Source organism: Ovis aries, chromosome 19, assembly GCF_016772045.2.
Source record: "Ovis aries strain OAR_USU_Benz2616 breed Rambouillet chromosome 19, ARS-UI_Ramb_v3.0, whole genome shotgun sequence".
Taxonomy (NCBI): domain Eukaryota; kingdom Metazoa; phylum Chordata; class Mammalia; order Artiodactyla; family Bovidae; genus Ovis; species Ovis aries.
The window spans coordinates 267,219-291,837 of NC_056072.1; the positions used below are offsets into that span (position 1 = coordinate 267,219).

General features: G+C 40.0%; 1 protein-coding gene across 3 annotated transcripts in view; it reads right to left on the reverse strand.

Annotated features, from left to right (window-relative positions):
- URGCP (upregulator of cell proliferation) overlaps positions 1-24,619 on the reverse strand; it is a 120,201-nt gene that overhangs the window by 29,225 nt on the left and 66,357 nt on the right. The window contains exon 1 of one of the 3 annotated variants that reach the window (XM_015102191.3): positions 2,929-3,004. The exons of the other annotated variants lie outside the window; for them this stretch is intronic. Coding sequence (XP_014957677.1) covers positions 2,929-2,942 — 14 coding nt within the window. The 5' untranslated portion in view covers positions 2,943-3,004. Of the gene's footprint in view, positions 1-2,928; positions 3,005-24,619 lie in introns of those variants that run through there. 3 annotated transcript variants of the gene reach the window in all.

Genomic DNA, 24,619 nt, shown 5'->3' on the forward strand with positions numbered 1-24,619 from the left:
TACAGCATTATCTTACGAAGAAAACTGAAAGCATTCTTAACTAGATAACACAAGCATGACAGAATATTATATAAATGTCAAATTTTAGGTAGATCTGTTTTTGTTTTCACATGGAAAGCATTTCAAAGCATACTGCTGGATGAATAAAGCAAGCTACAGAACAGTATGAGACCACTTATGTAAAAGACAGAGCAAAGGTTTAAGATGGCAAATTTTACGTTATGTGTAAAATAATAAAGTTAAAAATGGGGAAGGATTAAACATGTAAATGCAATAGAAAATGTCTGTCAGGATACCTGCCTAACTAAGATGGCGGAAGGGACAGGGCGTGGTGGAGAGTGGAGCATGTCTCTCTGATAAAATAATGGCCTGATTTAAAAAATACAGTTAACTAGGTTTGCTATCCCTCTAGATAGGTATGGATGGATGGTGGCAAAGTTGCTTTGGGTAGGAGCCCCTTCAAGACGGGCTGCAGGTGATGAAGGCCACAGACTTTGGTCCCAGGAAAATACACACTTTGTACAATATCTTTATATAATAAAGAATACTAATTCTTTATTAGTATTTTATACAAATTCAAGTATATCCAAATACTTTACACAATTTCGAGGAATGAAGGACCTTGGAAGCCCACCTATAAATTATGAACCCCAGGTTAAGAACCTTTGATTTGGACATTTAAAGCTGCAGAAATGGATGCAATCATGCAAAGAATATGTGCTACGTAGGAATTAATAGAGATAGACTGTAGAACCCAAAGAACCCCCAACAATGAAGCAGCAGGCAGAGTAAAGAAGAGATGCAGGCTGTAAGGAGTGGAGGCCTGCAGAAGAGAGTAGATGGTAGCAGGCTGATGAGCTCCATCTCTCCTGTCCCCTCTGCCACCTCCAAACTGCTGTCACATGAATTGCCCAAGAACTGTATGACAAACATCCTTCCATGAACAGTGGGCAGTAAACCCACAAAAGGAGGCTAGGTCCTGCAGTTTGACCCTGCCTCCAACTCTGGCCTTATCTCTACGTAGCTCCAAACACACTGAGCTGTGAGTCATCTCAAATATATCTTTTCCCTTTCATGACTTCATTTTGCCATTTTCTTTTGTATAATGTCTAGCACATTGGTAAGGTCCTCAAAAATTGTCAGAATTTCTTCTTTCCTTACCAATGCTCTTATGGAAATTGACACTTAGGAAAGAACACTAGATTTGGAGGCTCTTCCATATACAGCCCAGCAGAAATCATGGCTCCCCTCTATCCCTGCCCTGAATCTCTGGACTTATTCCTGCAGCACCTCGTCTAGTAGACTGACTTGGAAAGGCCAAAGGATTAAGAGACCAGGTCTGCCTGGCTAGACACTGGTCTATCAGCAAAATCTCCAGACATCTGGAGATGGGACTGTTTCCAAATTTGTACATACCATAGTAAGTACATAGTTCTTTCCATGAAATGAAAATAAAGTATACAAAAAATGTGACCTCAGTTTTCAAATGGGTACCTCTAAGAAATAAGTACCAACTGCAGACTTATGAGATCACTCAAAACTACTTCAAACTGCAAATATCAAATCTGCACTTATGTGATCTACCACAGGGACACAGTTTAGGGACGATCGGCTCACAGAAGGGCACACCAGCCCAGTATTAAGTCCACCTCTGACCCATGACTACAAAGTAGTGGACACCTAATGCACCATCACTTGTTAAAAGGCCTCATGGAAGCCCCACACAGGCTCAGCCAGCCCTGCTACTTCCAGTCTGCCCTGCCTCACCCTTTCCTGACAAGAGGGCCAGCAACACAGTGGGACCTTGAACCTTTGGGTGAATCAACCCGGCCTTCTGAGGAATGACTGTTTATTATATTTACAACCTCAAAGTACTGGGTACTTCTGACTGCTCCTCCCCAAACCTAGAAAGACGGCAGGTAGATGGAAAATGCCCATGACTTGGCTGGAGTCAAATCCAGCTTGCTCCATTAAGACCCACTCCACTGAGTCAGTTCATTAAGCCATGGCATGAGTGAACTCCCATCACCTGTAAGGGTCGTAATATCCATCATTTCTACCTCCCAGCAACCCCACCCCCACACCACGAACAGGTAAAACCCCTTTGAGATGTGAAAGGATGTACAACTTGAATTGTTATCACAGCCACTAGGTCTATGACACTCTCAACAGTGGACAATAGTCAAATTAATACTAGTAACAACTAAAGCAATGACCTTGAGACTAATTTTCCTCCTCTGTTTGATTAATTCTGTCAGTCCTAGCTTTCATGATCATAATGAATTGCTGAGGTTTTACTTTGCAATAATTTTTTGTTTAATTACAAACTCTGTGTCACCACCACTTCCTAAAAGAACATTTTAACACCAAGACGGTAGAATGGAGGTGATGTCGGAATCGCGGTAGCCACTGTAACCAGGCCCACGGCCCAGATCAAGAAGGAGGCCCCGACCTGGCCAAGTCGAGGGCTGACCCTGCCCTTACCCCTGACGTTAGGGGACATTCAGGCTGCGTCCTGACTGCGATGAGAGCCCAGCATCAACTCTAACGAAAACAAGAGGAGAAAACAGATGCGGAAGGCAGGGTGGCAAACCCCAGCCGAGCTCCGGGCGCTGCGGCTCCAGGCCCCGGGCGCCAGTGGGGGTGGGGAATTGCCGCGCCCGCGCTCCAAGCCCTCGTCCCCCCCGCGCTGCCCGCCTCCGCGGCCCGGGACCCCGATCCCGCCCCCCACGCTCAGAGCCTCAGCCCGCGCCCCCCCCAGCCCGCCCCTGCCCCCGCCTCGGCCGCCCGCGACCAAGGTCGGCAGCAGAGGGCCGCGGGGCCGGGCGGGCGAGGGTCCGGAGCCGCGAGCCGGGGAAGGCCGCCGGCCGTGGGCCAGAGCGCCCACCGCGCAGCCCGCACCGGCGCGGCCGCGAGCGCCGCACTCACCCGGACGACGCCATGAGCGCGACGAGGCCTCGGTCCTGTCGCCGCCTGTGCTTCCTCCGCGCTGAGCCGCTCCGCCGGGGAGGGGCCTCTCGCCGGCCCGACTCCACCAGCAGGCGGCGGAGACGGCGGGGAGGGCCCGGGGTCAGCGGGAGAACGGTGTGAGCGCGCCGGCGGCCAGATGAGGCTGAGGCCGGGCATCGGTTCTGAGCGTCTAGGGCGGTGGGGCCTCGGGAGGGGGTCCAGGGCCCGCTCCGAGCGGCCCAGAGTGGGGGGCGGGGGGCAGTGGGCGCACTGACGGCGCTGGGTGGCACCGAGGACGAGGGCGGTGCGCGACCCGCAGGCCTGATCCTCCCACCTGCTCAGGTGCACCGCTACCTAGAGGCCAGCAGTCGCTGGAAGACTCGGTGCCAAACCAGCGAGAGAACCTGCCCTGGGGCCACTAAACAGCTTCAGGACCCAGATGAAGTCAGAACCTCCCAGATTTGAGTTTGATTTCCTTAAGAAAATCCTTTTCTTTACCGCTGGTGTGTGAAGATGTGTTGTTGCTATGAACTAAAACAGTAACTTTGCTATTTCTTACTTGGTGTACTGTGTTGCCTGAATGTTAGCCTCAGAGTCAGTTATCCATTGTAAAAGATGTGTAAAATCACATTGTGAAGCCTTGAGGACTGTGAGGGCACTTTTTAAAATTATTCTTTACATTATACTGTTTATCCATAGTGATGGCTCTGGAATTCCTGCAGTGGGTTTCACAGCATCAATGATGGGTACTTGAACCTCAGTTCTTGTCTCAGCAAAATGAGTTTTCAGAGGTAAATGAGCTCTTATAAGTAAGAACACTTGGTAAAAAGCTCTGGATAATGAAAATCATTGTTGATTACACTTCTGTGTTATATTAAATATTATTAATCATTATTTCATTATTTTTACTAATAATAAGAGTTAAGAGACAATAAAGTTGTGACTGAAAGCCTTGGTTCTGGAGCCAAAATACCTAGATAATTACCTGTACTAATTACCATCTGTGGAACCATAGGAAGATAGAACCTTCCCAGGGCTACAGTTTCTTCAGTTGAAAAACGAGGATAATGATAGGTCCCTTCCTTTCTATGAGGATTGAATGAGTTAATATTTGTAAAGTGATTAATACATTGCCTGGTAGATGGCCTTGTTGACTTAAAGATTAACAACCTAAAAGCTGAGAGTTATGTTTTATTCAGTGGGAATTTTTAGGACTTTAAGCCTGGAGATAGCATCTCAAGTGACCCTGAGAGAACTGCTTGGAGAAGGTGAGGGGAGGAGCCAAGTTACATAGAAGTTTTGTAACAAAGGACAGGTAGTCTGAATATCAAAACGTTATCATTAAAGAAAACTAGATAACCCAAGTTAAGGAATTTAGCACTTTCTCTGTATGGAGAGATAAAAAAGTCTGAGCTTCCTGAAACCATTCCTTTGATATGTACTCCAGCTTTCTGGGGCAGGTATCCTGTTTTTATATGCTGAGCTTCCTAGAGGCTCACTGTAGGTAATAACTGCAGTCTGACAGCTGCTAAATGGCATATATTTTCTCTTTTTAAAAATTTTATTTATTTATTTTTAATTGAGGGAGAATTGCTTTATGATAGTGTGTTGGTTTCTGACACACATCATCATGAATCAGCCATCAGTTCAGTTCAGTTCAGTTCAGTCACTCAGTCGTGTCCCACTCTCCACGACTCAAATGAATCGCAGCACGCTAGGCCTCCCTGTCCATCAAATCCCGGAGTTCACACAGACTCGCATCCATTGAGTCAGTGATGCCATCCAGCCATCTCATCCTCTGTCGTAGCCTTCTTCTCCTGCCCCCACTCCCTCCCAGCATCAAAGTCTTTTCCAATAAGTAAACTCTTCGCATGAGGTGGCCGAAGTACTGGAGTTTCAGCTTTAGCATCATTCCTTCCAAAGAAATCTCCTTCAGAATGGACTGGTTGGATCTGCTTGCAGTCCAAGGGACTCTCAAGAGTCTTCTCCAACACCACCGTTCAAAGGCATCAATTCTTCGGCACTCAGCCTTCTTCACAGTCCAACTCTCACATCCATACATGAACACAGGAAAAACCATAGCCTTGACTAGATGGACCTTAGTCGGAAAAGTAATGTCTCTGCTTTTCAATATGCTATCTAGCTTGGTCATAACTTTTCTTCCAAGGAGTAAGCGTCTTTTAATTTCATGGCTGCAGTCACCATCTGCAGTGATTTTGGAGCCCAAAAAAATAAAGTCTGACACTGTTTCCACTGTTTCCCCATCTATTTCCCATGACGTGATGGGACCAGATGCCATGATCTTCGTTTTCTGAATGTTGAGCTTTAAGCCAACTTGTTCGTTCTCCTCTTTCACCTTCATCAAGAGGCTTTTTAGTTCCTCTTCACTTTCTGCCATAAGGGTGGTGTCATCTGCATATCTGAGGTTATTGATATTTCTCCCGGCAATCTTGATTCCAGCTTGTTTTTCTTCCAGTCCAACATTTCAGATGATGTACTCTGCATATAAGTTAAATGAGCACGGTGACAATATACAGCCTTGACGTACTCCTTTTCCTATTTGGAACCAGTCTGTTGCTCCATGTCCAGTTCTAACTGTTGCCTCCTGACCTGCATACAGATTTCTCAAGAGGCAGGTCAGGTGGTCTGGTATTCCCATCTCTCTCAGAATTTTCCACAGTTTATTGTGATCCACACAGTCAAAGGCTTTGGCATAGTCAATAAAGCAGAAACAGATGTTTTTCTGGAACTCTCTTGCTTTTTCCATGATCCAACAGATGTTGGCAATTTGATCTCTGGTTCCTCTGCCTTTTCTAAAACAAACTTGAACATCGGAAATTCACGGTCCATGTATTGCTGAAGCCTAGCTTGGAGAATTTTGAGCATTACTTTACTAGTGTGTGAGATGAGTGCAATTGTGCGGTAGTTTGAGCATTCTTTGGCATTGCCTTTCTTTGGGATTGGAATGAAAACTGACCTTTTTCAGTCCTGTGGCCACTGCTGAGTTTTCCAAATTTGCTGGCATATTGAGTGCAGCACTTTCACAGCATCATCTTTCAGGATTTGAAATAGCTCTTCTGGAATTGCAAGAGGGCATCAGAGGGCAGACACACTGAAACCATACTCACAGAAATCTAGTCAATCTAATCACACTAGGACCACAGCTTTGTTTAACTAAATGAAACTAAGCCATGCCCGTGGGGCAATCCAAGATGGGCGGGTCATGGTGGAGAGATCTGACAGAATGTGGTCCACTGGAGAAGGGAATGGTAAACCACTTTAGTATTCTTGCCTTGAGAACCCCATGAACAGTATGAAAAGGCAAAATGATAGGATACTGAAAGAGGAACTCCCCAGGTCAGTAGGTGCTTAATATGCTACTGGAGATCAGTGGAGAAATAAATCTGGAAAGAATGAAGGGATGGAGCCAAAGCAAAAACAATACCCAGCTGTGGATGTGACTGGTGATAGAAGCAAGGTCTGATGCTGTAAAGAGCAATATTGCATAGGAACCTGGAATGTAAGTTCTATGAATCAAGGCAAATTGGAAGTGGTCAAACAGGAGATGGCAAGAGTGAACGTTGACATTCTAGGAATCAGTGAACTAAAATGGACTGGAATGGGTGAATTTAACTCAGATGACCATTATATCTACTACTGCAGGCAGGAAACCCTCAGAAGAATTGGAGTAGCCTTCATGGTCAACAAAAGAGTCCGAAATGCAGTACTTGGATACAATCTCAAAAATGACAGAATGATCTCTGTTTGTTTCCAAGGCAAACCATTCAATATCACAGTAATCCAAGTCTAAGCCCCAACCAGTAATGCTGAAGAAGCTGAAGTTGAACGGTTTTATGAAGACCTACAAGACCTTTTAGAACTAACACCCCCAAAAGATGTCCTTTTCATTATAGGGGACTGGAATGCAAAAGTAGGAAGTCAAGAAACACCTGGAGTAACAGGAAAATTTGGCCTTGAAATACGGAATGAAGCAGGGCAAAGACTAATAGATTTTGCCAAGAAAATGCACTGGTCATAGCAAACACCCTCTTCCAACAACACAAGAGAAGACACTACACATGGACATCACCAGATGGCCAACACTGAAATCAGATTGATTATATTCACTGCAGCAAAAGATGGAGAAGCTTTATACAGTCAACAAAAACAAGACCAGGAGCTGACTGTGGCTCAGATCATGAACCCCTTACTATCAAATTCAGACTGAAATTGAAGAAAGCTGGGAAAACTGCTAGACCACTCAGGTATGACCTAAATCAAATCCCATATGATTATACAGTGGAAGTGAGAAATAGATTTAAGGGCCTAGATCTGATAGATAGAGTGCCTGATGAACTATGGAATGAGATTCATGACATTGTACAGGAGACAGGGATCAAGACCATCCCCATGGAAAAGAAATGCAAAAAAAGCAAAATGGCTGTCTGGGGAGGCCTTACAAATAGCTGTGAAGAGAAGAGAAGCGAAAAGCAAAGGAAAAAAGGAAAGATATAAGCATCTGAATGCAGAGTTTCAAAGAATAGCAAAAAGAGATAAGAAAGCCTTCTTTAGCGATCAATGCAAAGAAATAGAGGAAAAGAACAGAATGGGAAAGACTAGAGATCTCTTAAAGAAAATTAGGGATATCAAGGCAAGATTTCATGCAAAGATGGACTCAGATAAAGGACAGAAATGGTCTGGACCTAACAGAAGCAGAAGATATTAAGAAGAGGTGGCTAGAATACACAGAAGAACTGTACAAAAGGATCTTCACAACCCGGATAATCACGATGGTGTGATCACTCATCTAGAGCCAGACATCTTGGAATGTGAAGTCAAGTGGGCCTTAAAAAGCATCACTACGAACAAAGCTAGTGGAGGTGATGGAATTCCAGTAGAGCTATTTCAAATCCTGAAAGATGACACTGTGAAAGTGCTGCACTCAATATGCCAGCAAATTTGGAAAACTCAGCAGAATCAGCCATAGGTATACCTACATCCTCTCCCTCATGAACCTCCCTCTCACCTCCCGCCTCCCACCCCATCCCACCCCTCTCGTTTGTTACAGAGTCCCCATTTGAGTTCCCTGAGTCATACAGCAAATTCCCATTGGCTGTCTATTTTATGTACAGTAGTGTACAGAGGATGAGATGGTTGGATGGCATCACCAATTCAATGGACATGAACTTGGACAAACTCTGGGAGATGATGAGGGACAGGGAAGCCTGGCATGCTGCAGCCCATGGGATCACAAAGAGTTGGATACAACTTGGTGACTGAATAACAAGTGTATATGTTTCCATGTTACTCTCTCCATTTGTTCCATTCTCTCCTTCCCCCCACCCCCAACACCATATCCATTAGTCTGTTCTCTATGTCTGTGTCTCCATTGCTGCCCTGTGAGTAGGTTCATCAGTACCATCTTTCTGGATTCCATATATATGCATCAATACAATATTTGTCTGTCTCTTTCTCACTTCACTGTATATAATAAACTCTAGGTTCATCCACCTCATTAGAACAGACTCAAATGCATTCCTTTCTATGGCTGAGTAATACTCCATTGTATATATGTACCACAACTTCTTTATCCATTCTTCTGTTGATGGACATCTAGGTTGCTTCCATGTCCTAACTATTATAAATAGTACTGCAGTGAACATTGGGATGGCAGGTATTCTTTCCTTCCTGAGTTCCCTTGTGGCTCACCAGCTTACCATCCATGGTAGCTGTAATCACTGGTGACTGTGACATTCTTGTTTAATGATATGGGAGGAAATATTCCATTTCTCAGCCTCTTAACCTCCAGAGAACCCATCCAATGTTTTGAGAATCCTCTTTCCTTCAGTAAAATGGAATGTCACGATTGATGCCTTGAGTTCAGAAGATAATGCTCTGTAAATGTGAGCTGAAAAGTAAAGCTACAGGGGTTTGTGAGACCCAAAGTAGGCGTGAATCTTAGAGGGTTAAGGAAGAGTTTGGGGAATGGGCAACTGATAAAGTGGCCTGATTCCAGGCAGCAGTAGTTGCCATTGGAGCAGAGGAGGTCCAATGTTTTTTTAAAAATAAGCTGTTGGTTTTAAAATATGTTTTGAAATAATGACTAGTATTAGTTCAATGAAAGTAAATATTCTTCCCCAATATGAGTTATACTAGGTATGTAGCATTTCACTGCATGGTGGACCATCATATGTTTTAACCAACCGCTATTATTGTGGTCCATGTGTGGATTGGAAAAGCATTTTCTTTTTTTTTTTTGTTTGTTTGTTTGCTTTTGTTTTTTAATTTAAATTTATTTATTTTAATTGGAGGCTAATTACTTTTCATATGAGGCAGAATGAGAGGAGAATAAAGTTTATTAGAGTGGGGAGCACTGTTAGAACAGAAGGCCAGCCCGAGAGACAGCAGAACCCTTTCGCAGGATTATAGCCAATTTTTATAGCCTCAAGACACAGAAAATTCCTACTGGAATGGTGGCATTAGGTGATTGGTTAGGGTTCTGTAGGGTGGGTAATGAAAAGTGAAAGTAAAAGCCACTCAGTTGTGGCCAACTCTTTGCGACCCTGTGGACTATACAGTCCATAGAATTCTCCAGGCCAGAATACTGGAGTGGGTAGCCATTCCCTTCTCCAGGAGATCTTTCCAACCCAGGGATCGAACCCAGATCTCCTTCATTGCAGGCAGATTCTTTACCAGCTGAGCTACCAGGGAAGCTCAAGACTACTGGCATGGGTAGCCTATTCCTTCTCCAGGGCATCTCCCTGATCTAGGAATTGAAGCTCAGGGTGGGTAATAGGGTGGACATTTTACCTAATGTGGGGTCAGGGAACTGGCCTGTTTAGATCCAGAGGCTCAAGGTAACAGTTGCTATGAGACTTGGTCAGTTCCAAAGGTTTTTGTCCTGTGACCTTCATACAGGGCTCCACACCTATGACTTTGGGCTTCCCTGGTAGCTCCGATGGTAAAGAATCCGCCTGCAGTGCAGGAGACACAGATTCAATTCCCAGGTCGGGAAAATCCCCTGGAGGAGGAAATGGCAACCACTCCAGTATTCTTGCCTGGATAGTCCCATGGACAGAGGAGCCTGATGGGCAGGCTTGCAGTCTGCAGTCCTGCAGTCTTGGGGTCACAGAGTTGGACATGACTGAGCAACTAACACTTTCACTTTTTCCATATATATTATTAGACAAAATTTTGCTTCCAATATTTCATTATTATAGAGAATATGGACCATAAATATAAATACAGCCAAAATTCTGTATATATACCCATGAGTATTTCCTTAAGCTAAGTTCCCAGGAGTCAGATGATACTAGTATTTTAGGCCTCTTCAGATACATATATAATCTCTGTTTGTATTTGTTTACTTAATTACACAAACACACACACACACATATACTTATGCATGTACACACACACACACACACACACACACACATACACATATATATACTAATATACCCACATAGAGATTGCTGTCCCAGCAGTCACCAACACCGATGATGGTGCCAGTTTGCCAAAACTCTCAATAAATTTTATTATTTCTTTATCATTGCAAATTTAATAGGTTAAAAAACAGTATTTTGACAAAATGACAAACTAGGATGTTCCAAGCTCTCCTTTTCCCATAGAAAGAAACATGAAGAAAGCAAACAAGTTGTCTGAACTAATTTTGTAGATACTGTGAAAAAAATCAAAGATTCATAGCAACCAAGCAAACATTCAAGCAAGAAAAAGCCATCTTTAAAATGACACAAAAGTTTAGTGGCATTTTCAGATTCCATTGCCCTACTCATTCTCTAGTGTGGCAGTGGTCTTTGTCTTGAGATGGTAGCATCCTGTTTTCCAATCCCCACATTCCTATCACCTTGAACTGGACGGAGCAGAGCAGACTTTATTTGTATACTACCTGACCTGTAAGAAATGGTAAAATCAGTCCTTCAGTTTGAAATGAAAGGATGCTAGACAGTAACTCACAGCAGTATGAAGATGTAATGATCCAAAAAAGAAATACATGGACAATATAAAAGAAATGCATGGGCAATATTATTTTAATTTTGGTAGCAATTCCATTTTTTATTTCCAACAAGACTTTAAAAATACATATTATAAATATATTATTGGACATACAACATATAAAGATGTAATTTGTGATATTAACATAAAGAGGAAACAACTTTTAGGGAGTAGAGTTTTTGTATGCAACTGAAGCTAAGTTGGTATCATCCAAATTAGATTGTTATAACATTAGAATGTTATATGTTTTCCTCATGGTCACCACAAAGATAATATCTATAGAATATACAGAAAAGTATATGTGAGAAGGGAACTAGAAACATGTCATTACAAAAAAAAAAAAAAGCTGGATAGAAAAGATGGCAGTAATAGAGACCAAAAAACAACCTATAAGACTTTTTAAAAAGTAGCAAAGTGACAGTAAGAAGTTCCTCCTCATGAGTAGTTATTTTAAATGTAAATGGATCAAACTGATCAAAAGGCAGAGATAGCTGAATGGATTAGAAAAATGATCCAAATATATAGTCTTCAAGAGACTCACTTTAGATGTAAAGATAGACTGAAAATGAAAGGATGGAAACAGATATTCCATGTAAATATTAACCAGATGAAACCTGAGTAGGCTATACTAATTCAGACAAAATAGACTTCAGTTTTAAAACTTACAAAGGATAAAGACATTATGAAATACACAAAAGTTAATTCAACAAGACCTAATTATAAACATATATGTACAAAAATGAGCCTCAAAATATAATGAAGCAAACATTCACAGAATTGAAGGGGAAGTAGTTCCACAGTCATAGTTGAATACTTCAGTGATCATTTTCAATAGTAGATATAACCAGACAAAAGAAAATGATAACTTAAACAGTACTACAAGTCAGTTTTACTTAACAGGTGTCAACTAGAAAAAAGTGCACAATCTAAAAGCTGGCAATTATGTTTTAAGGCTTTCTGAGGACTTAATTCCAGAAGACAGCCTTTCATATAGCTGTGAGGGACTGCTCTGAAGAGGTAAGGGAGGAGACAGGACACATAGAAGTTTTGCAACAAAAACCAGGTAGTCAGAACTTCAAAAGACGATTAATTAAAGAAAACCCAGACATTTCAAGTTAATGAATTTATCACTTTTCTATGTATGGCAAGGTTCAAGAGTATAGGCTCATTATAAACATTCCTTTGACATGCACCTTAACTACCTAAGACCAGTATCCTGTTCTTAACCATCCTGAATGTCCTTGGGATATAAAGTCTGGGGTGGCTATAGTCACTGATGGCAGCAACATAATTTGTTTACTGATACGGCAGTCCACACAGACATATATAGAACACTCCACTCAATAACAGCAGAGTACACATTCTTCTCAAGTGTACATGGTACATTGTTTGGAATAGACCCTATGTTAGGCCAAATTTTTTAAAGACAAATCATCTTTAAAGATCTTTAAAGACACTACAAAGTTACTTTTCTGATCACAGTGGAATGAAAGTAGAAAAAAGAAGAAAAACTAGAAAATTCACAAATATGTGGAAATTAAAAAACTGACTCTAAAAACCAGTGGATTAAAGAATAAATCATAAGGAACATTAGGAAATACCATGATGAAAATAAGACACACCATATGTTAAAGCTTATGTGACATAGCAAAATCAAGGCTAAGAAGGAATTTTATACTTGTGAATATCTGTGTTAAAGAAGAAAGACCTCCAATTAATAACCTAACTCTGTATCTTAAGGAAAAACAAAACAAACAAACAAAGTGAAGAGCACTCAAAGCTAGCAAAATGAAAACAGAAGAAAAAGATTAGGGCAGAGAAAATAAAGAGTAGAGGATAAACTAGAGAGAAAAATCAATGAAGTAAAAAGTTGATTCTGGGACTTCCCTGATGATCTACTGGCTAAAATCCTGTGCTCCCAGTGCTTGGATCCTGGGTTTGACCCCTGGTCATGAAACTAGATCCTGCATGCCACAAATAAGAGTTCATATGCCACAACTAAAGATCCCTCATGCCTAAACTAAAATGATTCCACATGTTGCAATGAAGATAGGAGATCCCGCATGCTGCAACTAAGACCCAGCATAGCCAAATAATTTTTAAGAAGTTGACTTTTTGAAAAGAACAAAATTAACAAATCTTTGCTCAACTCACTAAGAAAAAACAAAGGAAGACTCAAATTACTAAAATCAGAAGTAAACATGAGGACATTACTACAGATTTTACAGAAACAAAAATAATTTTGGAGAGCATTATAATAGATGTATACCAACGAATTGGATAACCTAAAAAAGTTTTCCTAGAAACACACTGTCAACCATAACTCAATAAGAAATAAGTCTGAATTAATTTGTAACAAGTAAAAGACATTGAGGTGGTAGTCAGAAAACTTCCCAAACAAGAAAACTGCTGTCTAAATAGCTTCACTTGATGGCCAGGTGCATTTCACCAAACATTTAAAGAAAAACTAACTCCAATACTTCTCTTACTCTTCCAAAATAAAGAGCACCTCTGATTTTATGAAGTCAATATTACCCTGGTACCAAAGCTTGATAAAGACACTGTAAGAAAACTACAGATCAATATGCCCTATGAGTACTGATGGAAAATTCCTCAACAAAAGCCTTCCAAATACAACACGGAAACACAGCAAAGAATTATACACCATGACCAAGTGGATATACTCCTGGAATGCAAGGATGCTTCAACACATGAACATCTTTCAATGTAATATATGATGTAATCTTGTAACATAATTAATATGATGAAGGGAAAAAACACACGATCATCTCAATTCACACAGTAAAAAAAAAAAAAAAAAAAGCCAGCATTTGACAAAATTCAATAATCTTTCACAATGTAGAACACTAAAACTAGGAATAGAAGGAAAATTTTTCATTGTAATAAGGGTCATATGTGAAAAACCCAGAGCAACGATGACAGCCTATAAATTTCCCCCCAAATCAGAAATAACAACAAAAAAGAATGCTGTCTTTTACCACTTCTGTTCAACATCATGCTATAAGTCCTAGAAAGAGCAACTAAGCAATAAACAGGGAACAGCAACCAAATCGGAAAGAAAGAAATAAAATTATGTTTGCAGATGACATGATCTATGTAGAACACCCTATAGATGCCACCAAAACCTGTTAGAACCAATATGTGAATTCAGTAAATTTGCAACATACACACGTTAGTATACAAAAATCAATGGCATACCTATACACAAAAATCTGTACAAAAAGGAAAGTTAAAAATATTGTTTATAATAGCATCAAAAATAATAAAATAGTTGGTAATAAACTTAATCAAAGTGGTGAGAGACTTGTACACTAACAACTATAAAACACTGATGAAAGAAATTGAAGAAGACATAAATAAATGGAAGAACATGCCATGTCGTGGATTGAAAGAACATTGTTAAAATATCCATATTACCCAAGTGATCTATAGTTTCAATGCAATCCATACCAAAATCCCAATGATATTATTTACAGAAATAGAAAAAATAAACCTAGAATTCACTTGAAACCATTAAAGACCTTTTATATGAAAAGCAGTTTTATACAGCAAGATCAAAGCTGAAGGCATTACACTTACTGACTTGAAAATATATTATAAAACTATTAAAATTATACAAAACTAAAGAGTACAGAAGGAATAATCTGTATTTAAATATCTTTCATTCCTAAGAGAGAGAGTTGGCATTCTCAAGTCGGTGTGCCAGAACTGAGCTTGAGTTAATCTACTTATCCTTTTCCTACTATCTAGCGATGATGCTGTTTCAGATATTTATTTCAATCTTCTTTTCAAGGAAAGAAAAAACTTTGAATTTATCTGGTCTTTGAGTTGAGAATAAAAGAAAAGTAGCACATTAAAACAAACAAGCAAACAAAAAAAAAAAAAACAACTACGGTACTGGCATTAAAACAAACATAAAACAATGGAACATAGTAGAGAGCTCAGAAATAAGCCCACACTTCTACAGTCAACAGATCTTTAAGAAGTGTATAAAGAATACTGGGAATTCCCTAGCTGTCCAGTGGTTGGAACTCTAAGCTTTCTCTGTTGAGGGCTCAGGTTCAATTCCTAGTCAAGGAACTAAGAATCCATAAACCATGTGGCACCATTCCCCTCAAAATATGCAAAATTGGGGAAAAGTTTGATCAATAAATGGTGACAGGAAAACTGGATATATACATGCAGAAGAATAAAGTTAGATCTTTATCTCACATAATATACAAAAATGCATTGAAGGCATAAACATAAAACCTGTAACCATAAAACTCTTGAAGAAAACATAGAAAAAACAAAATAATGGATTTTGCAATGATTTATTGGATATGACACCAAACACTCAGGCAACAAAAGTAAACCCATTCAAGCAGAATTATATCAAACTAAAAAGCCATGAAATTAAAAGATGCTTACACTTTGGAAGAAAAGTTATGACCAACCTAGATAGCATATTTAAAAGCAGAGACATTACTTTGCCAACAAAGGTCCGCCTAGTCAAGGCTATGATTTTTCCTGTGGTCATGTATGGGTGTGAGAGTTGGACTGTGAAGAAGGCTGAGTGCTGAAGAACTGATGCTTTTGAACTGTGGTGTTGGAGAAGACTCTTGAGAGTCCCTTGGACTGCAAGGAGATCCAACCAGTCCATTCTGAAGGAGATCAGCCCTGCAATTTCTTTGGAAGGAATGATGCTGAAGCTGAAACTCCAGTACTTTGGCCACCTCATGTGAAGAGTTGACTGATTGGGAAAGACTCTGATGCTGGGAGGGATTGGGGGCAGGAGGAGAAGGGGACGACAGAGGATGAGATGGCTGGATGGCATCACTGACTCGATGGAGGTGAGTTTGAGTGAACTCCGGGAGTTGGTGATGGACAGGGAGGCCTGGCGTGCTGTGATTTAAGAGTCAGACAGGACTGAGTGACTGAACTGAACTGACCTGAAAAAGCTATTAGGCTTCAACAGTGTGTGAACTGAGAACTTCCAGATGTACAAGCTGGATTTAGAAAAGGCAGAAGAACCAGAAATCAAATTGGCAATATCCACTGGATCATTGAAAAAGCAAGAGAGTTCTACAAAAACATCTACTTCTGCTTCATTGACTACACAAAAGCCTTCAACTGTGTGGATCACAACAAACTATGGAAAATCTTAACGGGATGGGAATACCAGACCACCTTACCTGCCTCCTGAGAAATCTGTGTGCAGGCCAAGAAGCAACAGTTAGAACCAAACAAGAAACAATGGTTCCAAATTGGGAAAGGAGAACATGAAGGTGGTGTATTGTCACCCTGCTTATTTAACTTCTATGCAGAGTACATCATGAGAAATGCCAGGCTGGGTGAAGCACAATCTGGAATCAAGATTGCCGGGAGAAATATCAATAACCTCAGCTATGTAGATGACACCACCCTTATGGCAGAAAGTGAAGAGGAACTAAAGAGCCTCTTAATGAAGGTGAAAGAGGAAAGTGAAAAAGCTGACTTAAAATTCAACATTCAGAAAACTAAGATCATGGCATCCAGTCCCATCATGTCATGGCAAATAGATGGGGAAACCATGGAAATTGTGACAGACTATTTTCTTGGGCTCCAAAATCACTGTAGATGGTGACTACAGCCATAAAATTAAAAGACACTTACTCCTTGGAATAAAGGCTATGGCAAACCTAGTTCACTTCAGTTGCTCAGTCATGTCCAATTCTTTGAGACCCCATGAACCGCAGCATGCCAGGCCTCCCTGTCCATCACCAACCCCAGGAGTCCGCCCAAACCCATGTCCATTGAGTTGGTGATGCCATCCAAACATCTCATCCTCTATCGTCCCCTTCTCCTCCTGCCCTCAATCTTTCCCAGCATCAGAGTCTTATCAAATGAGTCAGCTCTTCACATCAGGTGGCCAGAGTATTGGAGTTTCAGCTTCAACATCAATCCTTTCAATGAACACCCAGGACTGATCTCCTTTAGGATGGACTGGTTGGATCTCCTTGCAGTTCAAGGGACTCTCAAGAGTCTTCTCCAACACCACAGTTCAAAAGCACCAATTCTTCAGGGCTCAGCTTTCTCTATAGTCCAACTCTCTCATTCATACATGACCACTGGAAAAACCATAGCCTTGACTAGAAGGACCACTGTTGACAAAGTAATGTCTCTGCTTTTTAATACGCTGTCTAGATTGGTCATAACTTTCCTTCCAAGGAGTAAGCGTCTTTTAATTTCATGGCTGCAATCACCATCTGCAGTGGTTTTGGAGCCCCCCCAAAATAAATTCAGCCACTGTTTCCACTGTTTCCCCATCTATTTGCCATGAAGTGATGGGACTGGATGCCATGATCTTCGTTTTCTGAATGTTGAGCTTTAAGCCAACGTTTTCACTGTCCTCTTTCACTTTCATCAAGAGGCTCTTTAGTTCTTCTTCACTTTCTGCCATAAGGGTGGTGTCATCATCTGCCTATCTGAGGTTATTGATGTTTCTCCCAGCAATCTTGATTCCAGCTTGTGCTTCTTCCAGCCCAGCATTTCTCATGATGTACTCTGCATATAAATTAAATAAGCAGGGTGACAATATACAGCCTTGACGTACTCCTTTTCCTGTTTGAAAGCAGTCTGTTGTTCCGTGTCCTGTTCTAACTGTTGCTTCCTGACCTGCATATAGGTGTCTCAAGAGGCAGGTCAGGTGGTCTGGTATTCCCATCTCTTTCAGAATTTTCCACAGTTTATTTTATTTTATTTTATTTTATTTTCTGGAATTGAGCTGCATAAGTTGCTTGTATATTTTTGAGATTAGTTCTTTGTTAGTTGCTTCATTTGCTATTATTTTTTCCCATTCTGAAGGCTGTCTTTTCAACCTTGCTTATAGTTTCCCTTGTTGTGCAGAAGCTTTGATCCCATTTGTTTATTTTTGCTTTTATTTCCAGTATTCTAGGAGGTGGGTCATAGAGGATCCTGCTGTGATTTATATCAGAGAGTGTTTTGCCTATGTTCTCCTCTAGGAGTTTTATAGTTTCTGGTCTTACGTTTAGATCTTTAATCCATTTTGAGTTTATTTTTCTGTATGGTGTTAGAAAGTGTTCTAGTTTCATTCTTTTGCAAGTGGTTGACCAGTTTTCCCAGCACCACTTGTTAAAGAGATTGTCTTTACTCCATTGTATATTCTTGCCTCCTTTGTCAAAGATAAGGTGTCCATAGGTGTGTGGATTTATCTCTGGGCTTTCTATTTTGTTCCATTGTTCTATATTTCTGTCTTTGTGCCAGTACCATACTGTCTTGATGACTGTGGCTTTGTAGTAGAGCCTGAAGTCAGGCAGGTTGATACCTCCAGTTCCATTCTTCTTTCTCAAGATTGCTTTGGCTATTCGAGTTTTTTTGTATTTCCACACAAATTGTGAAATTATTTGTTCTAGCTCTGTGAAAAATACCGTTGGTAGCTTGATAGGGATTGCATTGAATCTGTAGATTGCTTTGGGTAGTATACTCATTTTCACTATATTGATTCTTTTGATCCATGAACATGGTGTATTTCTCCATCTATTTGTGTTATCTTTGATTTCTTTCATCAGTGTTTTACAGTTTTCTATATATAGGCCTTTAGTTTCTTTAGGTAGATATATTCCTAAGTATTTTATACTTTTCATTGCAATGGTGAATGGAATTGTTTCCTTAATTTCTTTTCTACTTTCTCATTATTAGTGTATAGGAATGCAAGGGATTTCTGTGTGTTGATTTTATATCCTGCAACTTTACTATATTCATTGATTAGCTCTAGTAATGTTCTGGTGGAGTCTTTAGGGTTTTCTATGTAGAGGATCATGTCATCTGCAAACAGTGAGAGTTTGACTTCTTCTTTTCCAGTTTGGATTCCTTTTATTTCTTTTTCTGCTCTGATTGCTGTGGCCAAAACTTCCATAACTATGTTCAATAGTAGTGGTGAAAGTGGGCACCCTTGTCTTGTTCCTGACTTTAGGGGAAATGCTTTCAATTTTTCACCACTGAGGATAATGTTTGCTGTGGGTTTGTCATATATAGCTTCTATTACGTTGAGGTATGTTCCTTCTATTCCTGCTTTCTGGAGAGTATTTTTTTATCATAAATGGATGTTGAATTTTGTCAAAGGCTTTCTCTGCATCTATTGAGATAATCATATGGCTTTTATTTTTCAATTTGTTAATGTGGTGAATTACATTGATTGATTTGCGGATATTGAAGAATCCTTGCATCCCTGGGATAAAGCCCACTTGGTCATGGTGTATGATCTTTTTAATGTGTTGTTGGATTCTGATTGCTAGAATTTTGTTAAGGACTTCTGTATCTATGTTCATCAGTGTTATTGGCCTGTAGTTTTCTTTTTTTGTGTGTGGCATCTTTGTCAGGTTTTGGTATTAGGGTGATGGTGGCCTCATAGAATGAGTTTGGAAGTTTACCTTCCTCTGCAATTTCTGGAAGAGTTTGAGTAGGATCTGTGTTAGCTCTTCTCGAAATTTTTGGTTGAATTCAGCTGTGAAGCCGCCTGGACCTGGGCTTTTGTTTGCTGGAAGATTTCTGATTACAGTTTCAATTTCCGTGCTTGTGATGGGTCTGTTAAGATTTTCTACTTCTTCCTGGTTCAGTTTTGGAAAGTTGTACTTTTCTAAGAATTTGTCCATTTCTTCCACGTTGTGGACAAGGTTTTAAATGGTATTGTTTTGTTTCTTCTTCTTTCTCTTTCTGGCATTTCATTGTTAGTGTAAAGATCCAAAACATTTCTGTATCTTGAGATTTCTGTATCAAGATTTTTTCTTGTTTTCTTCTACCTGTTGAATTCATTTATTCTGATAATCATTCTGTGGAGACTTGAGGGTTCTCTTTATGTAATGTTATGTTATCTGCAGATAGTGACAATCTTACCTTTTCCATTTCAAACTGTATATATTTCATTTCTTTTTCTTGTCTAATTGCTGTGACCAGAATTCCCAATGCTATATTGAATAGAAATGGTGAGATGTTCCGGAATTTAGCAGAAAGGCTTTCAGCTTTTCACCTTTGAGTGTTATGTTGGCTGTGGGTTTGTCATAAATGGCTTTTATTGTGTTAAAATATGTTACCTCTATACCCACTTTGGTGAGTTTTTATCATAAACATATAATAAATTTTATTAAATGCTTTTTCTGCATCAGTTGAGGTTATCATATTTTTTGTCTTTCCTTTTGTTAATGTATTGTATCACATTGATTGATTTGTGCATGTTGAACCACACTTTTGACCCAGGAATGAATCCAGTTTGATCATGGTGTATGATCCTTTTTTATGTGTAGTTGGATCTAGATTGCTGACATTTTATGAGAATTTCTATATCTATAATCATCACAGATATTGACTTGTAATTTTCTTTTTTCTTTCTTTTTTTTTTGTGTGGTGTCTTTGTCTGAATTTGGAATCAAGGTGCTGGTGACTTTATAGAATGAATTTGGGAGTGTTCCTTTTTCTTCAAGTTTTTGGAATATTTTGAGGAGGATAGGTGTAAATTCTTTGTATGTTTGGTAGAATTACCTGAAGAAGTTGTCCAATCCTGGAATTTTGTTCACATGGAGTTTTTATTATTATTATTGCAAATTCTATTTCACTTCGTGTGATTGGTCTGTTCAAATTACCTAATTTTTCTTTACTCAGTTTTGGCAGGCTCTATATTTCTAGAACCTTGTCTGTTTGTTCTAGGTGGACCAATTTGTTGGAATATAACTGTTAATAGTATTCTTTTATGATTTTTTTTCCTGAGGTTGTTACTTCTCCTCTTTCATTTCTTATTTTGTTTATTTGGGTCCTCTCTCTCTCTTTTCTTGATGAATCTGGCTAAAGGTTTGTTGGCTTTACCTTTTTAAAAATTAGCTCTTAGTTTCATTGATCATTTTTGTTGTTTTTAATATTAATATATATTTTATTTATCTCCTCACTGATTGTTATTATTTCCTTTCTCCTGCTGACTTTAGGTTATGTTAGCTCTTCTTTTCTCAATTCTTTTAGGTGGTAGGTTAGATTTTTCTATCTGAGTTTCGTTTTTTGTTTGTTTGTTTGTTTGTTTGTTTGTTTCTGGAGGAAGGCCTATATTGCTATGAACTTCCCTCTTAGAACTGTTTTTCTGCATTCCATACATTTTATAAGGCTATGTTTTCATTGTCATTTGTCTTGAGGTATTTTCTGATTTCCTCTTTGAGTTCATAATTGACTGATTGGATTTTTTTGGTAGTATTTTGTTTAGGTTTCATGTATTTGTTCTTTTCCCATTTTTCTTTTTGCAATTGATTTCTAATTTCATATGACTGTGGTTGGAAAAGATGATTGCTTTAATTTCTATCCAACTGAATTTGTTGAGACTTGTTTTGTGACATCAAATGTGGTCCACCCCAGAGAACTTTTCCTGTCTGCTTGAAAAGAATATGTATTTGGATGTAGTGTCCTATAGATATCAATTAAGTCCAAATGGCCTATTGTGTCATTTTGGACCTCTATTGAATTATTGATTTCATTTCTGAAATATCTGTCCATTGGTGTCAGTAGATTGTTAAAGTCTCCTACCATTATTGTATTATTGTCCATTTCTCCCTTTATTTCTATTATTATTTGTTTATATATTTGGGGACTCCTCTATTGGGTGCATATGTTAAAGCGTTTAATATATCCTTCTTCTTCCCTTTATCATTATGTAATGTCCATTGTTTTCTTCATGGACCGCTGGGGTCCAGCCCCTGCAGGATCCAGGGGAACCTGAAGGAAAAACGGCGTTGGCAATTGATTTAGAGAGATATGGAAAGAATGTTGTAGATAAGAAAATAGAAGAAAGAAAGAGGCTGATATTCCTTGGTTTACATAGAAAGCCAATAAAACTTTGAGACAAGAAATTTGCCCTGTTCACGGAGGCCACAGGTGCCTTCCCGGTCTCCCGAGGGAGTGAAAACACAGAACGTCTTCCCATTCAGCTCTTAGAAACCCAGGCAGATAAGTGAATGCAGGGAGCCTCTATGCTCCAAGAGATTAGCCTGAAAAAGAAAGTAAGAGAGAAAAAAAGAGAAAAAAAGAAAAACACAGGGTGACCAAGCTTCTTCGAGCAAGGCCCAATAGCTTTATTATTAAAAGGTACTTTTATACCTTGTCTTATACATAGAGGGAAATGAAAGATGCAAACTCATACAGAGTCAGCCCAAACATTACATCTGTTTTTTCTTTATCGAAACCAGGATTTTTCTGCAAACCTTTCCCATAAACAATATTGTGTACATTATCTTCTGGCCTTGGAGGCCTGTGAACATTTTATGACCCTCTTTTGATAAAGGCTGTTCAACCAAAAAACTTATTTTCCCTTGAAATGTTTTTTCTTATGTTTCTAATCTATGTCAGCCTCAAAACGTATTAAACAAGTTTCATTTCTCACAGAGCAAAGGTGCAGTGAGTTACAAGAAAGAACCAATTAGCTCAAAAGTTTGATGTGGTTAATTTCAAGGCTACACTTGTTTTTCTTACTTTCCAACTATGTTAACTAATGCACTCCCAGGTGCACAGTGGATAAGAGATATGGGAACTTAGCAACAAGCATTGGCCCAATAATGAAATCCTACATTAGCACTACTCGAATAACTTTTAACTCTTTGAAAGACTCTATGTTTTAGGCTTTCCATGCCTCTCACAGTTGGGAGGCTGTAAATAATCACATGCGTAGCTGCAAGAGTCTGGATATACCTGCCAAGCAAGCTAGAATGCTAATAGAGGGGGGTTGATTTGAAATATTTTTCTCATGTCCAAGAGACTTATTAGCTATAGCCCTAAGTTGATTTTCTCCAGAGAAAGGTGGTCAGGAATAGCCTCCTGTTAATGTCAAAGGAGTTGGTGAAAGTCATGAAATAGTAAGACAGACAGATTCTGGGTTTGGGGTAGATGCTCGAGCAGTTCTAGGGAGCCCCTCGAGTCCTGAAGCCTTGCTTAACAGTTCTCTTCCACATGACCTTGTCATGGGTGGGATCTCCCGTGGTGGCTCCCGGAAATGGATTTTGTTCTAAAATCTATTTGGGAGACCCACACAAGGTGGCAGAAGAGTCGAATGGGCATATCACCTTTCCCACAATTACATCAAAAATACATCTGCATGTGACCAACCCCTGTAGAATACTGAACACTGGCAGAAGACCGTAGACTTCCAAAAAGGCAAGCTAATCTCCACAGAATGATGTAGGGCAAAAGATATTTTAAAAAGTAGAGACAAAGGATTTGGGACAGGGACCTGTGTCTTGGGAAGGGAGCTATGAAAGACAAACACTTTTTCTGCACACTTGGAAACTCCCTCAAAGATAGGGACAGGTGGAGATTTGGAATCTCAGAGGAGAACCAGCAACAGGTGCTTGGAAAGCAAAGTGGAGAGTTCACCATAGAGACCATTGCCACCCAACACTTTCTAGCCAAAACGCTGTTTGCACACCTGCCACGGTGAGTAGGGGCTGGATGCTGAGGCTCAGGCTTTGGGGGCTGGACCCCATGGAGAGGACTCTGGTTGCCTGCCATGAATATACTCTGAGGAGGCCAGTATGACACAGCTGAGGGAATCCAGGGAAAAGCCTGGGCCTGCCAGAGAAACAAGGAATTATGGCTGCAGTAACCTAACTTTGCACACTTGCAAACTTCAGGACCCCATCTTCATGAGTGACATAGGAGGGAAAAGACCCCGATGTTGGGAAAGAGTGAAGGCTGAAGAAGGGGGTGACAGAGCTTGAGATGGTTGAATGGCATCACTGTTTCACTGGACATGAATTTGGGCAAACTCTGGGAGATGGTGAGGGATAGAGAAGCCTGGCAAGCTGCATGCAGTCCATTGGGCTGCCAAGAGTCAGACAGGACTTGGCAACTAAAGAACAACAACAAATCATGATAAAAGCTCTCTAGAAAGTAGGCATAGAAGGAACCTATGTCAACTTAATAAAGGCCATATATGACAAATCCACAGCAAACATTATTCTCAATGGTGAAACACTGAAAGCATTTCCTCTAAGATCAGGAACAAGACAAGGTTGCGCACTCTTGCCACTATAATTTAACACTGTTTTGGAAGTCCTAGCCATGGCAATCAGAGAAGGAAAGAGATAAAAGGAAACCAGATTGGAAAAGAAGAAGTAAACTCTTACTGTATGCAGATGACATGACACTATACATGGAAAATCCTAAAAATAACACTAGAAAATTACTAGAGCTCATCAAAGAATATCATAAAGTCAGATATAAAATTAATGCACAGAATTCCCATGTATCCCCATACAGTAACAATGAAAAATAAGAGAAGGAAACAATCCCTTTCAACACTGCAACAAAAAGTATAAAATACCTAGGAATAAATGCCTTAAAGGAGTACGTCAAGGCTGTTTATTGTCACTCTGCTTATTTAACTTATATGCAGAATATATCATCAGAAACGCTGGCTGGACAGCATCACTGACTCGATGGACGTGACTCTGAGTGAACTCCGGGAGTTGGTGATGGACAGGGAGGCCTGGCATGCTGCGATTCATGTGGTCGCAAAGAGTCGGACACGACTGAGCGACTGAACTGAACTGATGTTGAGGTGTTATGTCTAGTCAGTTTATTGCATGTTTTTATCATAAAAATGTGTTAAATCATGCAAAATGCTTTT